The sequence below is a fragment of the Candoia aspera genome, chromosome 2, assembly GCF_035149785.1.
Source record: "Candoia aspera isolate rCanAsp1 chromosome 2, rCanAsp1.hap2, whole genome shotgun sequence".
Taxonomy (NCBI): Eukaryota; Metazoa; Chordata; class Lepidosauria; order Squamata; family Boidae; genus Candoia; species Candoia aspera.
Window position 1 is genome coordinate 10,280,657 of NC_086154.1, and position 17,930 is coordinate 10,298,586.

The 17,930-nt window shown below is 49.4% G+C and overlaps 1 protein-coding gene across 2 annotated transcripts; it reads left to right on the forward strand.

Moving 5' to 3' along the window:
- Positions 1-747: 747 nt before the first annotated feature.
- On the forward strand, positions 748-10,126 carry LOC134492126 (zinc finger protein OZF-like). 2 transcript variants are annotated; one of them, XM_063296292.1, is made up of 5 exons: positions 748-929; positions 2,645-2,761; positions 3,698-3,828; positions 6,258-6,357; positions 8,542-10,126. In XM_063296292.1, exons 3-5 carry the CDS (start codon positions 3,721-3,723, stop codon positions 9,729-9,731), a joined length of 1,398 nt encoding a protein of 465 aa, XP_063152362.1. In that variant the 5' UTR covers positions 748-929; positions 2,645-2,761; positions 3,698-3,720; the 3' UTR covers positions 9,732-10,126. The 2 variants fall into 2 exon arrangements, with proteins under 2 accessions (XP_063152362.1, XP_063152363.1); XM_063296293.1 differs by having other exon boundaries at positions 2,645-2,708.
- The last annotated feature ends 7,804 nt before the right edge of the window (positions 10,127-17,930 follow it).

The window sequence follows — 17,930 nt, forward strand, 5'->3', positions numbered from 1 at the left end:
CATTGTGGACCAGCTGTGATTTTTAAAAGGGAAGAGAGGTTCTGCTTTCCCTGGGAGGTGGTGTAGGGCATGCAGGAAAATGGAGGAGCAGGCAGACAGTCTTGCCAGAACATTTTCAATATCCAGAATGCCCCAAGGAGATTCCCACGCCCCTGGCTTCTTTTCAACTTTATTGGTTAGATTTCACTCCCACCTTTCCTTCTTGGGTGCTCAAAGCTATGTACTGTCCTTTCTGTCTTTCCCCACAACAACAACCCTGTGAGGTAGGTTGGGAAGAAGGAGCTGGGAGAAGCAGCTTCCATGGTTGAAGGAGGGCCAGAACCTGGGCCTCCTGGCTCCTAATCCAGCATCTTCACCATCTCCCCACCCTGGCTCTTGTAGATCCAGAGGAAAAGAGAGAGGGAACACAGGGGTGGGAGCGGGGACCAGAATCTGGGTCTCCCCACTCCTGGTCTGGCACCTTCCCTCCCAGACTGAAAGGGATGGACTGCCGCAAGTCCACCCAGATTGTTTCTGTGGCTGAGGCCACTGCACTGGCTTTTCCCCAAGCCAGAAACCTTCCACTGCCCTGCATCCTGCTGTGGTTTGGGGGGGCAAGGACCGCAACGGAACAGCAGCCACTGCCTGACGGAATAGGCGACACACACAAAGGTCTTGCGTCCTCTTTGCTTGCCCAGCTCTCCCAAGGGTTAAATCAACCAAGCTGAGGTTTCACAGAGCGGCTTTGCTATTTGAGAAGGAAGCGAAAGGCTGCTGGCGGCGTTTTCCTGTACTGGCTGGGAAATGGGATGCTTTGTGGGGATCCCTTCCTCCCAGATCCCCCTTTTTTAAATCCCTAACCTCTGGCCAGCTGCGATTACAGCTGTGGCCAGCAAAGGCTGTGGATTCCAAAGGCTGCAGTGGCTGCTTTTCCGTGGCTGCTGAGAAAGGTGAGCTGATGCGAGAAGGAGGGTGGCTTGAGAAAAGCTGAGCATCTTTGTCTTGGGGGAAGGAAGGAGCACTGTGCAAAGGGCACACGGACAGGGGCAGGACGGGCCACGACCCGCAAAGAATTCAGTGGCACCTTTTCACCAAGATCGTCCCTGAGTCACTGTGCGGTTCCATCGAGGACTGCCAACTTCCTTGCTGGCCCGCCTTCTGCTTTTTTAAAACAGCCGCTCCATCAAGGGGTGAAACTAATTTCTTCCTGTTGCTAAAAGCTCCTGGCACTAAAAACGCCGGGGCAGGTTGAACGTTAAACGCAGACCAGGAGGAGTCAGTGAAATAAAGGGCCATCAGGCTGGTTTGATCCCTTAGCAATCCTTTTCGCATCCTGCGGTTCCTTTTAAGGAAATTACGCTGAATGCTCCTCCTAACAAAACATACAGGGTATATTGGCTGGGTTCACACAATTCGTATAATCCTTAACCCAAGTTGACAAAATGCAGCGGTTCTGCTCCCATGACCTGTTAAACAAATAAAACATAGGATGGTTTACTGTGATGGGCTGCTGCACACAAGTTAAGATGATGGCTGGGTTTCCCGTGACATGTTGAATCACCAACTTTGACTGATTGATTGATTATGTGCCATCAAGATGGTGTTGCCTCTTAACCACCATATAGATCAGTGTTTCTCAACCTTGGCAACTTGAAGATGTGTAGACTTCAACTCCCAGAATTCCCCACCCAGCACACTGGCTGGGGAATTCTGGGAGTTGGAGTCCACACAACTTCAAGTTGCCAAGGTTGAGAAACACTGATATAGATAGACATTTCTCCAGATGGCTTGTCCCTACTCAGTCCTTTGAGCTTCTTGTAGCACATTGGAAAAATTCTTGTAGTGGTTCGGCATGTCACAGAACATGCTATTGGTGATTTGCAGTAGATTGGGAGGGGTTTCTGATTCCTGTTTTACAAAAGCAGCAACAGAAAGATTTATTTTGGACATCAGGCTAAGCCAAGGCATGTTTAAGCTTGTTAAGGAATAAACCAGATTTATCTGGGTTTATACAATGACATTATAGCTTGGTGTACCATGTGAACCTTCCTGCCTTCCTATTGCAGAAATAAAAAAAGCAAGGGAGTTATTGGATGGAAAGACTGTAGCTCCATTTGGTTCAACACCCAGTTTTCTGCTTTCCCAGCCTGGCACCCTCAGACGTGTTAGAACTACAGCTCCCAGAATTCCTAGCCAGCATAGCTACATCATCCATGGAACTCCCCAAATGATTTGGGGGTAAATGACTTCCCTTTGCTATTCTTGGCCCATCTAATGAAGCTGAATGGTGGAAAATCTACGTTGCACAAAAATAATTATAATTATTTTTATTGTACTTTATTATAAAAAAAATTAAAATAATTCCCTCACAGGGTTGCTTTCAGTGCATGCATGGTCGAAGAGTCAAGATGGTGGCTGCAGCTGTGCAACCATAACTCTGCCTATGTGCATAAAAACGGGCAGAACTTCAATTGCACCATGGCCACCTGCGGACACCCCCATTCTGTCAGCGTGTGGCTAAATTTGGAACTCGTTCCCACAAGTGGTGAGGCTATTGGGCACCAATGGAGGCAAACTGCCACAGGGCTTGGCAATTGGTGGGTGTAACTCACAATGACAAGATGCCCCCTGCAGGATCTTTATTTACATTCTACCTCTCCCCTAGGAGCTCCAAGGGGTGGACATGGTGGTCTTCCTTCATTTTATCGTCGCAGCACTTGTCCAGCGAGGTAGGTTGGTCTGAGTGAGGAACTGTCCCCAAGTCATCCAGCCACCTGAATGGGTAAGTAAAGACTTCAATTCTGGTTTCTCAAATCTGGTCTTTTTATTGCTATCCTACGCTGACTTCTCTCAAGGGTCATGTTTGAGGAGTTCCCAAATGCAATCAGTGAGAAATAGGATGTTTGATTAGATATGCCCTTGATCTCATCTAGCAACTCATTTTTGTGAACTTAATAACCTTGCAAATTTGTTGTGAGAATAAACTGAACAGTATAAGCTACTTGGAAGTGTGTGAGGGTTTCTGCTTGTGTTGGTCTCTTTCTCCATTGGAAGGAATTCTTACCTCCCATCTATTCCTGGCTTGTAAGGTTCAGCTGCACTTGCAGGTCCTTTAAAGGGAATGGTGGCTTGGTTTAAGTAAAGGCTCCCTTAGTTTACCCTTGACTTCTGCAAATACATGGATGTATTCCTTCTTCCAGGACTTTTTTTTTTCAACTTCCTGGTCTAGCCTAGAGCACCTAACCAACTGCTTAGCTGTGAAGCCCAAGCAAAATTAAGGGAAGAGCTGGTTCTAGATTGATAAGAAGTCTAGTATCTGTGTCCAAAACAACAGGCAGAGGCATTCCGGCTCTCTTTCACAAGAGTGCCAAGTCTTCTCCCCTTTACTTCAAAAGAGTAAAAAAACTTCCCCCACCCTCATTGTCCTACATATACATTTCTTATTTAAAGGAGAAGTACTTCTTAATGACTTAATAACCTTGCAGATTTGTTGAGGATACACCGAACAGTTTAAACCACTTGGATGTGCATGTATGTGTTTGTCTACTAACCAACCTTTATATATATACAGTCCCCCCAGGTGGCGGAGATGGGCGATGATAAAGTTTGATAAACAAACAAACAAACAAACAAACAAATAAAATATGTGTGTGTATCTATTGCTTTATAGACATATCTGTATATCATTCTTTTTTTTTTCCAACATTTTTTGTTCCAGAACAGTGACTCTTTCCCTCCAATATGGAGACCTGGGCTCAAAAGCGGGGATCAGAGATCTGTGCCCAAGTGGTGGCCTTGGCAAAGGATTTTTTGTTGAGGCAGCGAGAGAAGGAAAGATGGGAGCGACGGGTAAGACTTTTCCTGGTCTATAGACTGGGGCACTTCAACATCCTGGACGTCTTTTGGAAAGTCCAACATGGCCACGCTCCACAAAACATTTTGAATTGGAAGCTTGAAGGGTTTCAAGCTTGGAATAATTGTTCCCACCATACTGGAAGAGTTCTAACATTTTCCAACCGGATGAAGTGAGTTCTAAGCTGGAACAGAGGGCTATTTCATGCCTAGAACACTTCCAGTAAGATCAGAACAACCCATTTCAAACTCAAAACCTTTTATGTGCTCTATGACGTGGGCTGGAGATTGGTTGTCTGAAGAATTGCCTTTTTCTCCACACAATTATCCGGCCTTTGAAATCGTATTTGGAAGCATTTTGGCATTCTACTGGCAGAAGTCTTCTCTGGACCATTTTCCATAATATAAAGGTCCAAGGTGCCATGCAAAAAAAATTGTGCAAAGTTTTGAATTCTCTTCATCCTGCAAAAGGAACAGGAGTTAGGGAAGAAACAAGGAAGTTCAAGCAGTAAGCTAGATATCTGAGCCATGAGATCTGCAGTTCCTTCCAAGCTGGAAATGCTAAAATCCTTCCAGATTGATGTGGAGGTAAATGGCAGGCAAGAAGGCAGGAGCAGTTTGTGGGCTGAATGCAGGATACTTTTTTATGGTGTTCTGATTTTTCTCACCTGACAGAGCTCTGGATAACTCAAGAACGTGTAGCTCATTTAGCATCATTCTGGTTCCTCCTAAAAAAATTATTGGACAGCTGTAGATTTTGAGTTTCTTTTCAGGGACTAACAGAGCTGAGATTATTTTCTATACTGAAGTATGTCTGTGTCTACGACAGGGAAGGGCAATCTTCAGCCTGGGGAGCACATCTCCCAGGGGCCCCCCAGATCTCATCTCCACCATATGATGCCCCCAAACAGGGTGGTCCAGTTTTCTACCATGTTTACAGGGAAAGCATTAGAACTAGAAGAAACTGGAGGCCATTCAAAAGTTCTCATCCCTAACAATTGTTGTTTGTTTGTTTGTTTAGTGAAGGCAAGGTCTGAACTTGGCATTTGCCATCTTGTAGCTCATTCCCTTATGGTACTTCTCTTCCACATGCATATGATTCTGCCAATTCCACTATTAAAATGGGGCAGGAAGCCTGTGGCCCTTAGATTGTATCCAGATATCAGATGTCAGGTGGCAATTTCCCATTACCACCCATTATTGGCCACATGGTCACATAGGAAATGTAGTCTAAAAGCATCCAAATATCCATAGCCCACTGCTGTGTTAAAATTCTGGATCTACCGGGAATAGATAAACTAACAACTAACATAGTTGGGAATTCAAAGCTAGGCTGCCTCTGACCCAGAGCCATCATGCTTAATAACTGTTATGGTTGGGTTCACATGACCTACTTAACAAGGTCTGACAAGAACCTCATCTCACAACATCCTAAGCTTGGTTAGTTTTAATCTTGATAGTTTAGTGCAGCCTTTGTCAACAGGGGTCCTGTAAGAGATCGTGATTGGAAACCCCCACCCCCACCATATTTACAACTTACTGGTCATGCTAATGTACCGTGAGCTATAGATATAATTGTGATTGAAAAAGAAACCCTACAACTTACTGGTCACGCTAATAGACCATGAGCTGTAGATATAATCATGATTGGGGGGAAAAAAATAAACACATCTACAACTCACTGGTCACATGAATTGTAGGTACAATCATTTTTATGCAGATGCAATTTATGCAGATACAATCACTTTTATGCAGGGCTTCCCTGAAGCCTGAAAATTATTTCAAGAGTTCCTCCAGGGTAAAAAGGTTGAGAAAGGCTGTCTTAGCGTGCTCCATGACTTCAACCCTTTGGTTTAGTTCACCATCCTGTTTATTGTATAAATCCAGAATAACCGGTTAATTTGGTGATCAGGTTCAGCACGCTGTAGGGCTGTAGCTGTTGAGCCTCTACTTTACAGTTTGGTTTCCAAATATATGTTGAACTATGGTTAAGGGACGCGGTGGCGCTGCGGGTTAAACCGCTGAGCTGTCGATCGGAAGGTCGGCGGTTCGAAACCGCGCGGCGGGGTGAGCTCCCGTTGCTCGTCCCAGCTTCTGCACACCAAGCAGTTCGAAAACATGCAAATGTGAGTAGATTAATTGGTACCGCTTCGGCGGGAAGGTAACGGCGTTCCGTGAGTCATACTGGCCACATGACCCGGAAGTGTCTATGACAACGCCGGCTCCAAGGCTTTGAAACGGAGATGAGCACCGCCCCCTAGAGTCGGACACGACTGGACTTTACGTCAAGGGAAACCTTTACCTTTACCTATGGTTAAGGCAGAGGCATCTCTGCAGGTCCCTGTTCCTACTGGAGAAGTTTTCTTTAGAATTAACATTTCCACTCCTTGCCGCTGTTTACTGACTTGTGTGTCCAACTACAATAGGCTACTGGGACAGACCTTCCTGACACCAAGCAGGCCCACTTGGACCCTGACCAGGAGCGGCCCTTTAAGCCGGAGAACCATAACAATCCCATCTCCCTTGGTAAGATTGCAGACGTTGGAGATTTCTTTAGGCCAAACTGAAAGCACTGTGCCATTGGGTACAAAGCAATCCTCATTGGATTACAGGTAGTCCTCACTTAATCACCATTTGTTTAGCAACAGTTCAGACTTATGACGGTGCTGAAAAAACTGACTTATGACCGGTCCTCGGACTTATGACCATCTCAGCATCCCCGCGGTCATATGATTGCCGTTTTCAACCTTCCCAGCCAGCTTCCAGCAAACAAAATCAATGGGGAACCATGTAATTCGCTTAACTACCGCCGCAAAAAAGGTTGTAAACTCTGGTTGGATTTGATTAATGACCACTTCACTTAGCAACCGAAATTCTGGTCCCAGTTGTGGTCTTTAAGTGAGCACTACCTGTATCCACATTGCTTTCGTCTTATGCAAAGAACATTGGCTATGTTGGCTGTGGATAATAGAAGTGGTTGTCCAACATTTCTGTAGAGCAGAAGACAGGGAAAGCCAATCTAGATAGAATTGTACCTAAAAGTAGAAAGAGCCTTATCAGACCAAAGGCTTAGATCAGACCAAAACTTAGTCTATCATCTCAAATCAAATCTAACTATTATTAGGGTCCATAACTGAATAAATGATTCAAAATACAGGTAATATAGAAATGTGGTAATTTCAGTTATCACTGAGTATGATCAGTTATTCTGACCATAGAAGGCAACGCTCCTTGTTGTATCTTGATTTGTAACTGATAGTAGCAATTTGGTATAAAACTGTTTTGTCTGGGAATTACTGGGAGATGAATGCGAGATGGCGTTTGGTTAATCCCAAATGTGGGCTTTGCTTTGCCACCCATAGCAGGCCCTAGGGATTCGCGTTCAAGACCTATTGCCTCTAAGTTAGAGTTGATGTGGCCAATGATCGCTTAACTTCCATATCTGTCTCTTCCCATTCCCAAAACTATCTAGGGTTTTGGCTATCTTGATCAACACATTAGTCAATTCTTGGTGAATTCCTCACTGGCAAATCCTCCCATCCCAGGGGCATCACTAGGGCTGGACCAGGTGGGCATTGTCCTGGGTACCCACAGCCTAGAGGGACTCCTAAACAATCTAGTCCCCTTTTCGGGGGAGATGGGCGGTGGTGGAAATTTGAAATATAAATAAATCTCTAAAGCAATGGTCTTCAAAGTGGGGTACACAAGATGATCCTCTGGGATGTAGGAAGAAGATCCTAGAATGTCCATTTCTATTTATTTATTTATTATCTAAAAATAAATAAGGAATTAAACTATACTGATACTTAATATACAGAATATACAAAATATAATATATGTTGGGGATATATATATATATACACACACGCATGCATATATATATATATATATATATATATATATATATATATGCATACAGAATTTGAGGGACAGGCTCAAAAATGTTTGAGTAATAAAGGAGTGCAATCAAAAAAGTTTGGGGATCATTGCTTTAGAGGGTGGAGGTGTGATGGGCTGTTGTTGCATGGCCACCCACTCAGAAATAAAGATTTCCTAAAATTTAAACAGCAGCTGAACCAATCAAACGATTCCTGTGGAGGTGTACAGCCAGTGAGGCTATTGGAGCAATGATGAGCTCATCTCTTTGCCAGTCCTGGGCTCTTGTCATGAGCACTGATGGTGAGCAGGAGGGGGCCCCTATCCAGGGAGGAAAACGCATGCGTAGTACTGAGGAGTTGAGCAGCCATTCAAAGAGACACAGAACAGACCCGCCTTGACTTTTGGGGTTTATCTGTCTGGGTTTTTCCCACGCTTCTTCAGTTTGTTAGGATTTTCTGTCTAATGTAGCAGTAATAAAACACTAGAGACCTATTCCTTGTCTCAGCGTGGTTTCCTGACTGTTAGGACAGCTCTCACTGGCTGTGTACCCTGAAAGCCAGGCTCTAATTGGTTCCCCTGTCTGCTGGTTACATGGCCAGATGTTTTCATTATAAAATGGCAGCTCTTGCAGTGCCAGTTGGCCAACTAATGCTTTTTTGACACGTTCTGGTGTGGAGGTGGAAGGAGAAGAAAGAGGTTGCTGTCAATACTCCCTCTGCCAGCAGTGAAAACTGGCTAGATGAAAGAAAGGGAGGCTATCAGAAGGCCCTTCCCTTCAACCTCTAGCAACTCCAGAGCTTCCTTATGCCAAGACTCTGTTTTTCTGAGCAGGTGATGCCCAGGAGAGTGAGAATGAGGAAGAGGAGGCCCTTCAGCCAGAAGATTCTCGGCCCAATGGGGCATCTCCAGGAGGAGATGCCTCCTGGAGCAATTCTCATCTGCGTGACGTGGGAGAAACTTCTAGAAGTCATCAGACCTCGGATATTAAAGAGGGGAGGAGAACGGGTCCTCCCATTCCAGCTTATGATGAAGGCCACTGGCGCTTGAAAGGGCCCAGGATCTACAACTGTGGGGCTGTGAAGATGTGCATGGACTGTGGGAAAACCTTTAAGCAGAGCTCCAGCCTGTATAGACACCGGAGACTCCACACAGGGGAGAAGCCCTATGGCTGTGCCGAGTGTGGTAAAAGCTTCAGCCGGAAGTCGCATCTTATTGCGCACGAGCGGACTCACACAGGGGAGAAGCCTTACGACTGCACAGAGTGTGGCAAGAGCTTCAGCCGGAAATCACACCTCACCACGCATGAGAGGATCCACACGGGGGAAAAACCCTACAAGTGTGGGGAGTGCGGGAAATGTTTCAGCCAGAGTTCGGCCCTTGTGGCGCATGAAAGATCCCACACTGGTGAGAAGCCATTTACATGCCTGGATTGCGGGAAGAACTTCCACCGGCGGTCAGGCCTTTCGGCCCATGAGAGGACCCACACGGGGGAGAAACCGTACCGGTGCACTGAGTGTGGGAAAAGTTTTAGCCAGAGTTCAGGACTTTTGGCCCACGAACGGACCCACACAGGCGAGAAACCATACCGGTGCACTGAGTGTGGGAAAAGCTTCTGCGAGCGCACAGCCCTCGTGAGACATCTGAGAATTCACACCGGGGAAAAACCATACACTTGTGCCGTGTGTGGAAAAAGTTTCAGCCAGAGCTCGGGTCTTTTGGCGCATGAGCGCACCCACACGGGGGAGAAACCCTACAAATGCTCAGACTGTGGGAAAAGTTTTGGGCACCGCTCAGACCTTCTCAGGCACCAGAGAATCCTTAAAAGAGGGAAGCCGTATAAATGCTCCGAGTGTGGGAAAAGTTTCGGACGGGGCTCAGATCTCCTCCAGCATCAGCAGATCCACACGGGGGAGAAACCGTACAAATGCGCTTATTGCGGGAAGTGTTTCAGCTGGCGGTCGAACCTCATTAAACACGAGAGAATCCACACAAGGGTGAAAACTTATAAATGTGCAGTTTGAGTAAAAGCTCTTCAAATGCAAGAGGTTCTACGCAATGGAAGGCTGCCATGCCAAATGTGTTGATCATGAGAAATTAGCTACAATCATAACTCACTCTGATCACAGGGCAGTAAATAAAATGGTTGGAGAAAATCTCCAGAGGCAGAAAAGTTTTCCTAATTGCTGGAGCAGCATCAGGATTAAGTCATATATTATTGGCAGTTAAAAAATCTACTTTGGAGAAATAACGTTGGGGCTGTCTGACCTACCTGGAAGGCTCCATTTGTAATTCTCCATGGTTAAATTCTTTAACCAGGTTAAAAAATCTGGTTCCATTGCAAAAATGATAGCAGGATTCTAGAATTAGCGATCCCTGGTATTATCTAACCCTTCTTGTGCAGCCAAAGGTGCTTTTTAAAAAAATTATATTGAAAACCTAGAGTAGTAAAGTTGAGGATGCAGTGTATTTTAATACCAATAGTGAAGGAATTTCATTATATATATATCCCAGCCACAAGCTTAGCATTCCTAATATTCTTGGGACACTGTTTCCTGGAATACTTGGAGGTGAAAAATGACCAAATTATTGACCTGACAGTATTATATTTGGAGGTCTGTGGGAGGGGGGTGGGCGGGAGAGAGAAAGTGCCAGAGAGGCACCAGGCTGGAAACCGGGAGACCCTGAGTTCTAGTCCTGCCTTAGGCACAAAGCCGGCTGGGTGACTTTGGCCCGGTCCCTTTCTCAGCCATAGGAAAGAGGCAGCAAGGGCATACCACTTCCAAAATATTGCCAAAAAAACTTCATCGACTTGTTCCAGGCATTTGCTAGGAGTCACGACTGACTTGAAGGACATACAGGTGGTTCTTGCTTGATGACCACTCATTCAGGGAACATTCAAACTTATGACGGCACTGAATGAGGGGTAATTACGACCAGTCCTCAGAGTTGTGGCCGTTGCAGCGTCCCCGCAGTCATGTGATTACAATCTGGTCACTTGGCGACTGGCTCGCAATTACAATGTTGCGGCATCCCGCCGTGACATGATCACCAGCTGCGACCTTCACTTCCAGTTTCCAACAAGCAAAGTCCGTGGGGAAGCTGGCAGGAGGTCGCAAGTGGCAGCCATGTGAAGTTGCAGTTAATGATGGCGCAGGATCAGTTTAACAATGGCAACCAGAACTGCTGTTGCTAAGTGGCACAGTCACGTGACATCACACTTTACGACCGCGTTGCTTAGCAATGGAAATTCGGGTCCTGATTACCATCATAAGCAGAGGCCTACCTATACACACCCACACCCACACACAGACACACAGGTAGTCCTCATTTAGTGACTGTTCACACTTACAACAGTGATGAAAAAGTAACTTTACAACCAATCCTCGTGTTTACGGCCTTCATGGGTCTGTAAAGCAAAGGAAAGCTGAAGTAAGATTGTAAGCAGTCATTTCACTTAACAACTGCTTCACTTAATAGCCGAGTTGCCAGTCCGAACTGTGGTCGCTAAACGAGGGCTACCTGTACACACACACACACACACACACAATCTATAGGCCATGTATATACATATCCCCACCTGTAAATAATATGCTGAACAAGTCTGCTAAAAGCTTGCGCTACCTTAGCAGGAAATTTTAGGACGTCAACTTTTCTTGGCACTACTAAACGCTCGGCCTGAAGGGGCCTAGATGCTCAGGAGTGTGGCTTACATGCACTCAGTCAGGTTTCTTGGGACATACAACAACAAGAAAGAACTTGTACAGGTGTTTTTTTTTAATTTGGCCATATGGAGATCCCTTGGTTGAAGGTTTCCATGGAATATAATTCTCTTCGGGATGTCCCAGATGGAAAATAAACCCTGAACTTCAAAAAAGAATATGTACTTGCCTGCTCCCACACCATCAAAAATAAAGACTGCAAAGAAACTGAGCTGTAACCTGCTTCTCCCTTTTCAGGCCAAGAATTGTGTGTTTGAGCTTGTGTGAACTGCACATTTCTGCCCTGTGCGCCAGTTTGGGGAGGCAAGCCCTTGTGATCCAGTATCCGTGAATATCTCTTGACAGCTGGCTAGGGAGCATCATGCAAAAGACTACAGGCTAACTGAGGAATATTCAAGGAGAAACATAATCTAACCATCCCATTTAGACCAGGGTTTCTCAACCAGGGTTCCGGGGTTCCTTGGGAGATTGCAATTTATTTAAAAAATATTTCGAATTCTGGCAACTTCACATTAAAGAGGAAAGTTTCATTCTTTATGTTTAGTTCAAGAACACTGTGAATGCATCTATACAGGCCCACACTTGAAACAAATAGAATAATTTTGTAACTTCAGGCCTATGTTTGAGCCTGAATATGCAGGGGTTCCCTGAAGCCTGAAAAATACTTCAAGGGTTCCTCCAGGGTCAAAAGGTTGAGAAAGGCTGATTTAGACCCTTAGGCTAGTTTTTAAAGTTTTTTAAAAATTTGGAAATTACCACACGAAAGGGGAAAATAAGCAGATTTGGAGTGGGCACGGAAAATTTGGGAAAATTTGAAACAATAAGCAATAAATGTTTTCTTGTTATAAAATCCACCTCATTTAGCCAGGATATAAAATTACATTATTTGGAATATTTATGCAACCCTATGCATGTTTCCTCAGAAGTAAAACCAACTCTAGTTTGGCAGTCTAAAAAAGCAGGGGTTGGAGGTTGGGGAGGGAATTATTATTATTACTTTTTTGACAAGGCCATCCAAAGAGATTTGTTTTCTGGTGGTTGCGTTGTTGTTAACCCCATTGGTGATGATGGGGATGGAGGCTGCTCAGCTGTTTGCAAATGACACTGCCTATAAGCCCAATCAAACAAACAAACAAACAAATAAATAAATAAAAACAATAGAAAGAAAGTGGCAGTTTACAAGAAAATGCATGCTATATGCCAGCAAATTTAGAAAAGACAAGAATGGCCATCAGACTGGAAAAAATCAACTTATATCCCCATATGTCATGAGTGCCGTTGAGCTGAAGACATCAGCGCAATGGCACACATGACAATAACAAGGAAACAGGGGAAGGGGCTCAAGATAAGTAGCCATCAACTTACAAAGACTAAAGAACAAGATACAATGGCTAAGCGGATCGCGAGGCACACCCAAGCTGTTAGCGCTAACGCAACGGAGATCGCCCAGCTGACAGCAATCACCGGAGGAATAGGGAAACCGATGATGGGCGATCCCGGAGCGCCAGCGGGGCCTCGCAACCCCTCACCTACCAGCAAGACAGCATGTTGGACAAAGGGGGGGTGACGTAACCGTGAGTGAGGGGGCGCTGACCGGCGTGGGGTATTTAAACCCCGCACCGGCGCGCTCCTGTCACTCTCAGCTTTTTTCTACCACTGTATCTACACTACGAATAAACCAGAGCCTGCTTCAACGGAATCAGTGTCTGTGTGTTACTCGGAGGTAGGCAGCACATGACATAAAGCTGAGAGTCATAAACTCAGCTTCGCCGAGCCCCACCGGACGACAACGAGCCGCGGGAGGAGTAGACGGCGAGAAGACCAGGAACCATGAGGCTGGCGCGATGCGGACAAGGGGGGCGAGCCGCACGGCAAGAAGCAGAGGAGGACTGATCGAGGCCAGAGGCACCGCGGACTCCCGGAGCCATGGACGCCCACCCGGCCCAACCTGAGCCTCAGCTCCAACCCCAAGGGGAGATGGCGACGGAGGCAACCCAGCCACGTGAGGGAGCAACATACCTCCCGAGACCAGCGGAGAACCCCGCGCCCCACATCGCACCCCAGCCACGGGCGTGGAGCGGCAGCCCAACGGCGGTAAGCACGGGGGAGGACGAAGAAGCAACCCAGCCGACGGCAGAGGAAGTGGACCAACGGTCGGGAGGGCCTGAACCCCACCGGCGACCCACCCCCGCCGACACACCGATGGAACCGGCCCCAGCGGCGGCGCGGATCGCGGACGGGGACGCACAAGCTAGACTCGCGGCCATGGAGACCCAACTGAAGGAACTCCGGACCATGCTTCAGTCGTTGATGTCCCCCGCGCCTCCCAACGACGTCCCCGCACAGGTCCACACCCCGAGCGAGGCGCCGAACTCACACGGGCCAGATGACGGCCAACAAACGGCTCAGGCGGACGACGCCACAGGCCGGGAAGTGAGAGGAAGGGGCTCACAAAACGCCCGGGCCCCAAAGGACTTCCCCATCTTCTTTGATGGAAACCCCGCGAAACTGTCGTTCTTCATCACGAACGCCAGGGAGTTCATGGGGAGGCACGGACACTCCTATGACTCCGAAGTGGACAAGATCGCAGCCGTGGCGATCAAACTACAAGACCGGGCGGCGGACTGGTACGTCCAACTGTACGAGTCCAGCTCCCCTGCCCTCGCCAACTTCCCCGCCTTCATCAACGAGATGAAGAGCTACTTTGAGGACCCACTAGCCAAAGTGAGGGCGAAAAGCGCACTCCAAAGACTTAAACAGGGCGCACGCACTGTCCCGGACTACGCCCTCGAGTTCAAAGCCCTCGCGGGGAAGGTCAACGACTGGTCTGAGACCACCCTGCTGGAAATGTTCAAAAGGGGGCTCAACCGCGACGTACTTCAATGGGCCCTCTACCGCGACGACCCAGAGACTCTACACGGGTGGATCCACCTCGCGGGGAAAGCAGAACACGCGCACCGCACCTTCCTCATGACAACTACGGAAGACATGACCAACACCTGCCAAAAGGTACCCGCACCACACGTGGGAACGGCCGGTCCCACATACCCAAGGAAGAAATTTAATCGCGGGCCCTGCGGGAGGTGTGGAAAACTGGGGCACAAGACGGCAGATTGCTTCGCCAACCAACCGCTGGCCAGTGTGCCTAAACCCGCCCCGAAAACTAGCCTAAAACCACCTAACCCGCCGCCGCCCCCTCACCGCCGAATGACCGGAGCCACAGCGACACCAGAGGAAGGCTGGGACGCCTACTGGGGGGAAGAGGACGCCGTAGACCCAGACCAGCCGGCGGGAAACGCTCCCCGCCTGCCCTGAAACGCGTTGCGAGGCAGGTGGTGGGACAGCAGCGCGGACCACCTCGACGGAACGGCGAAAGCTCCGTTATAATGGCGGCAATCAAACTTTCTGCCGGCAACGGAGCCACCACGGCCGCGGCACTAGTGGACTCGGGGTGCTCGAAAAACCTCATCCACCCCGACTTAGTCGCCAAACTCGACCTCCGCTGCTCCCCCCTCCCCACGCCGCTGGCATTCCACCAGCTGGACGGCTCAACAGCGGGAGGGAAACCAGCCACGATGCAGACCGAGCCGGTCACCCTGCAAATGGGCACTCACACCGAACGCACATTGTTCATTGTCACCCACATCGGACGACCCATTGCAGTCTTGGGAATGCCATGGCTCGCGACAAACAACCCGCGCATCGACTGGGAGACCCGCACCTTCACATTTGGCGACGGCGAGTACCGGGCGCCAGTTCCGGCGGGCAGAGCCAACCCCACTGTGGGACGAGCAGAGGCGACTACACAGGACAACGCAGCTACCACAGCAGACCTACCGGAACAATACGCCGACTTCTCCGAGGTCTTCGGAGAGGCGGAAGCTGACCAACTACCCCCCCACCGCAAGACGGACTGTCGGATTGACCTGCTGCCCGACGTCCCCTTACCTAGACCGAAGATCTACTCGATGACCCCGAAGGAGATGGCAACCCTCCGGGAGTTCATCGATAAAAACCTAGAGAGGGGATTTATAGAGCCAGCATGCTCACCGGTCGGAGCCCCCGTCTTATTCCGGGAGAAGAAAGACGGCACCCTACGGCTCTGCACCGACTACCGGGGCCTAAACGCGGCTTCCCTGTCCAACAAATACCCCTTACCCCTGGTGAAAGATATGCTCGCCCACCTGTCCACGGGCAAGGTCTTCTCCAAGCTGGACCTTCGCGAGGCATACTACCGCATCCGAATCAGGGAGGGGGACGAATGGAAGACTGCGTTCAACTGCCCCCTAGGCGCCTTCCAGTACAAAGTGCTGCCGTTCGGACTCGCGGGGGCCCCAGGGGTGTTTATGCAGCTCATCAATGAGGTCCTGCATGAACACCTGTTCAAAGGGGTCCTCGTCTACATAGACGACGTCCTTATCTACACTAAAACGCACGAGGAACATGTGACCCTAGTCAGACAAGTCCTCGATAAGCTCAGAAGGGCGCAGCTCTATGCCAAACCCGCAAAGTGCGAATTCCATAAAGCGCGCCTAGACTACCTGGGGTACCGAATCTCCGGAGACGGCATAGAAATGGACCCCGCAAAAGTCGAGACGGTGCTGAACTGGGAACACCCCCGCAACAGACGCCAACTCCAGAGCTTCCTCGGCTTCGCGAATTTTTACAGATCATTCGCCTGGGGGTTCGCAGAGATAGCCCTCCCCCTAACGGACCTCCTCAAAACCAAAGGGGTGGGGGACACCCGACGCGCCAAGAACCCGGGCACAGTATTGAATTGGACTCCCGCGTGCCAGACCGCATTCAATAAGTTGAAAGCGCTGTTCACCACAGAGCCAATCCTCGCGCACCCGGACCCAGAACGGCCGTTCGTGGTCCAAGCCGACGCCTCAGACTTCTCCCTGGGGGCCATCCTACTCCAAAAGGACCCCACAGGACTCCTGAAACCATGCGCCTACCTGTCGAGGAAATTCTCCGAGACAGAAAGGCGATGGCACGTCTGGGAGAAGGAAGCCTTCGCGGTAAAATCGGCGCTGGAAACATGGAGACACCTACTCGAAGGAGCCGCCCAACCATTCGAGGTCTGGACCGACCACCGGAACCTCGAGGCCCTCCGAACGCCCAGACGCCTCAGCCCAAAACAGGTCCGATGGGCCCAATTCTTCAGCCGCTTCAACTTCCAGCTGAAGTTCATGCCGGGTAAAAAGAACTTCCTGGCTGACGCCCTTTCCCAACTGCCCCAAGACGAAGAGCCCGCCCCAGACACCATTGGGACGGTCCTATCCGCTTCTCAACTGGGGATGGCCGTGACCACCCGGAGCGGCGCTCGGAGGCAGCTCGACTCTACGGCGCAGCCGACGGCGGGACAACCTGTGACCAGACGATGCCAACCGCAACTACCAGGGGGGATACGCACGGACCTAGCCGCCGCCCTCAAAACCGACCCCTGGTTCCTGGCAAACCCCGACAAGGTAACGATGGCACAGGACCTGGCATGGGGGGAAGGCAGAATCTATGTCCCGGACTCGCAACGCCAAGTGATCTTGCATAGATCCCACGACACCAAGCAAGCGGGACACTTTGGGTTCCTCAAGACCCTGCACCTAACAAGGTGTCAATTCTGGTGGCCCGCGCTAAGACGGGACGTGAAAGCTTACGTAGCGTCCTGCCCAACGTGCGCCAGAGCCAAACGGGCACCAGGCAAACCCGCGGGGCTTTTACAACAGGTGGCAGAACCCTCCTGCCCATGGGAGGAAATCTCCATGGATTTTATAGTGGACCTCCCACCCAGCCAGAAGAAAACGGCCATTTGGGTGGTGAAAGACTATTTTTCGAAACAGGCCCACTTCATCCCCTGCACATCGGTCCCGTCCGCACAACAACTAGCCAAACTCTTTCTCATCCACGTGTACAGGTTACACGGATGTCCCGCACGTGTGGTGACCGACAGGGGCACACAATTCACTTCTAAATTCCGGCGGGCCTTCCTAAAGCTGACGGGGACCCAACAGGCCCTATCCACTGCCTGGCACCCCCAGACGGACGGAGCCACAGAGGTCCTCAATGCCACCCTAGAACAATTCATACGCTCATACACCAACTACCATCAAGACGACTGGGCCGAACTGCTCCCGTTCGCCGAAGTCGCATACAACAACGCCGTTCACACGAGCACGGGGAAAACTCCGTTCGAGGTAGTCTCGGGGCGCGACTTCATTCCCATACCGGAGCTACCACAACCCCCGGAACCCCAGGTGGACGCTAGCGACTGGGGACGGAAGATTGCGGAATCGTGGCCAATAATCACGGCAGCGCTGAAGGAAGCACAGGCGGCCTACAAAGAGCAGGCCGACAAGCACCGGCGCCAACAACCGACGTTCCAGGCGGGGGATATGGTCTACCTATCCACCAAATTCCTAAAGTCGCCCCAACCCTCGAAAAAACTGGGGCCTAAGTACATCGGGCCGTTCCGAGTCACGCAGATAGTGAACCCAGTGGCAA

Coding starts and splice junctions, on each gene's coding strand:
- LOC134492126 (XM_063296292.1), top strand. CDS start 3,721: ATGGAGACCTGGGCTCAAAAGCGGGGATCAGAGATCTGTGCCCAAGTG. Junction 3,829..6,257: donor AGGAAAGATGGGAGCGACGG/GTAAGACTTTTC, acceptor CAACTACAATAG/GCTACTGGGACAGACCTTCC. Junction 6,358..8,541: donor TAACAATCCCATCTCCCTTG/GTAAGATTGCAG, acceptor TTTTCTGAGCAG/GTGATGCCCAGGAGAGTGAG.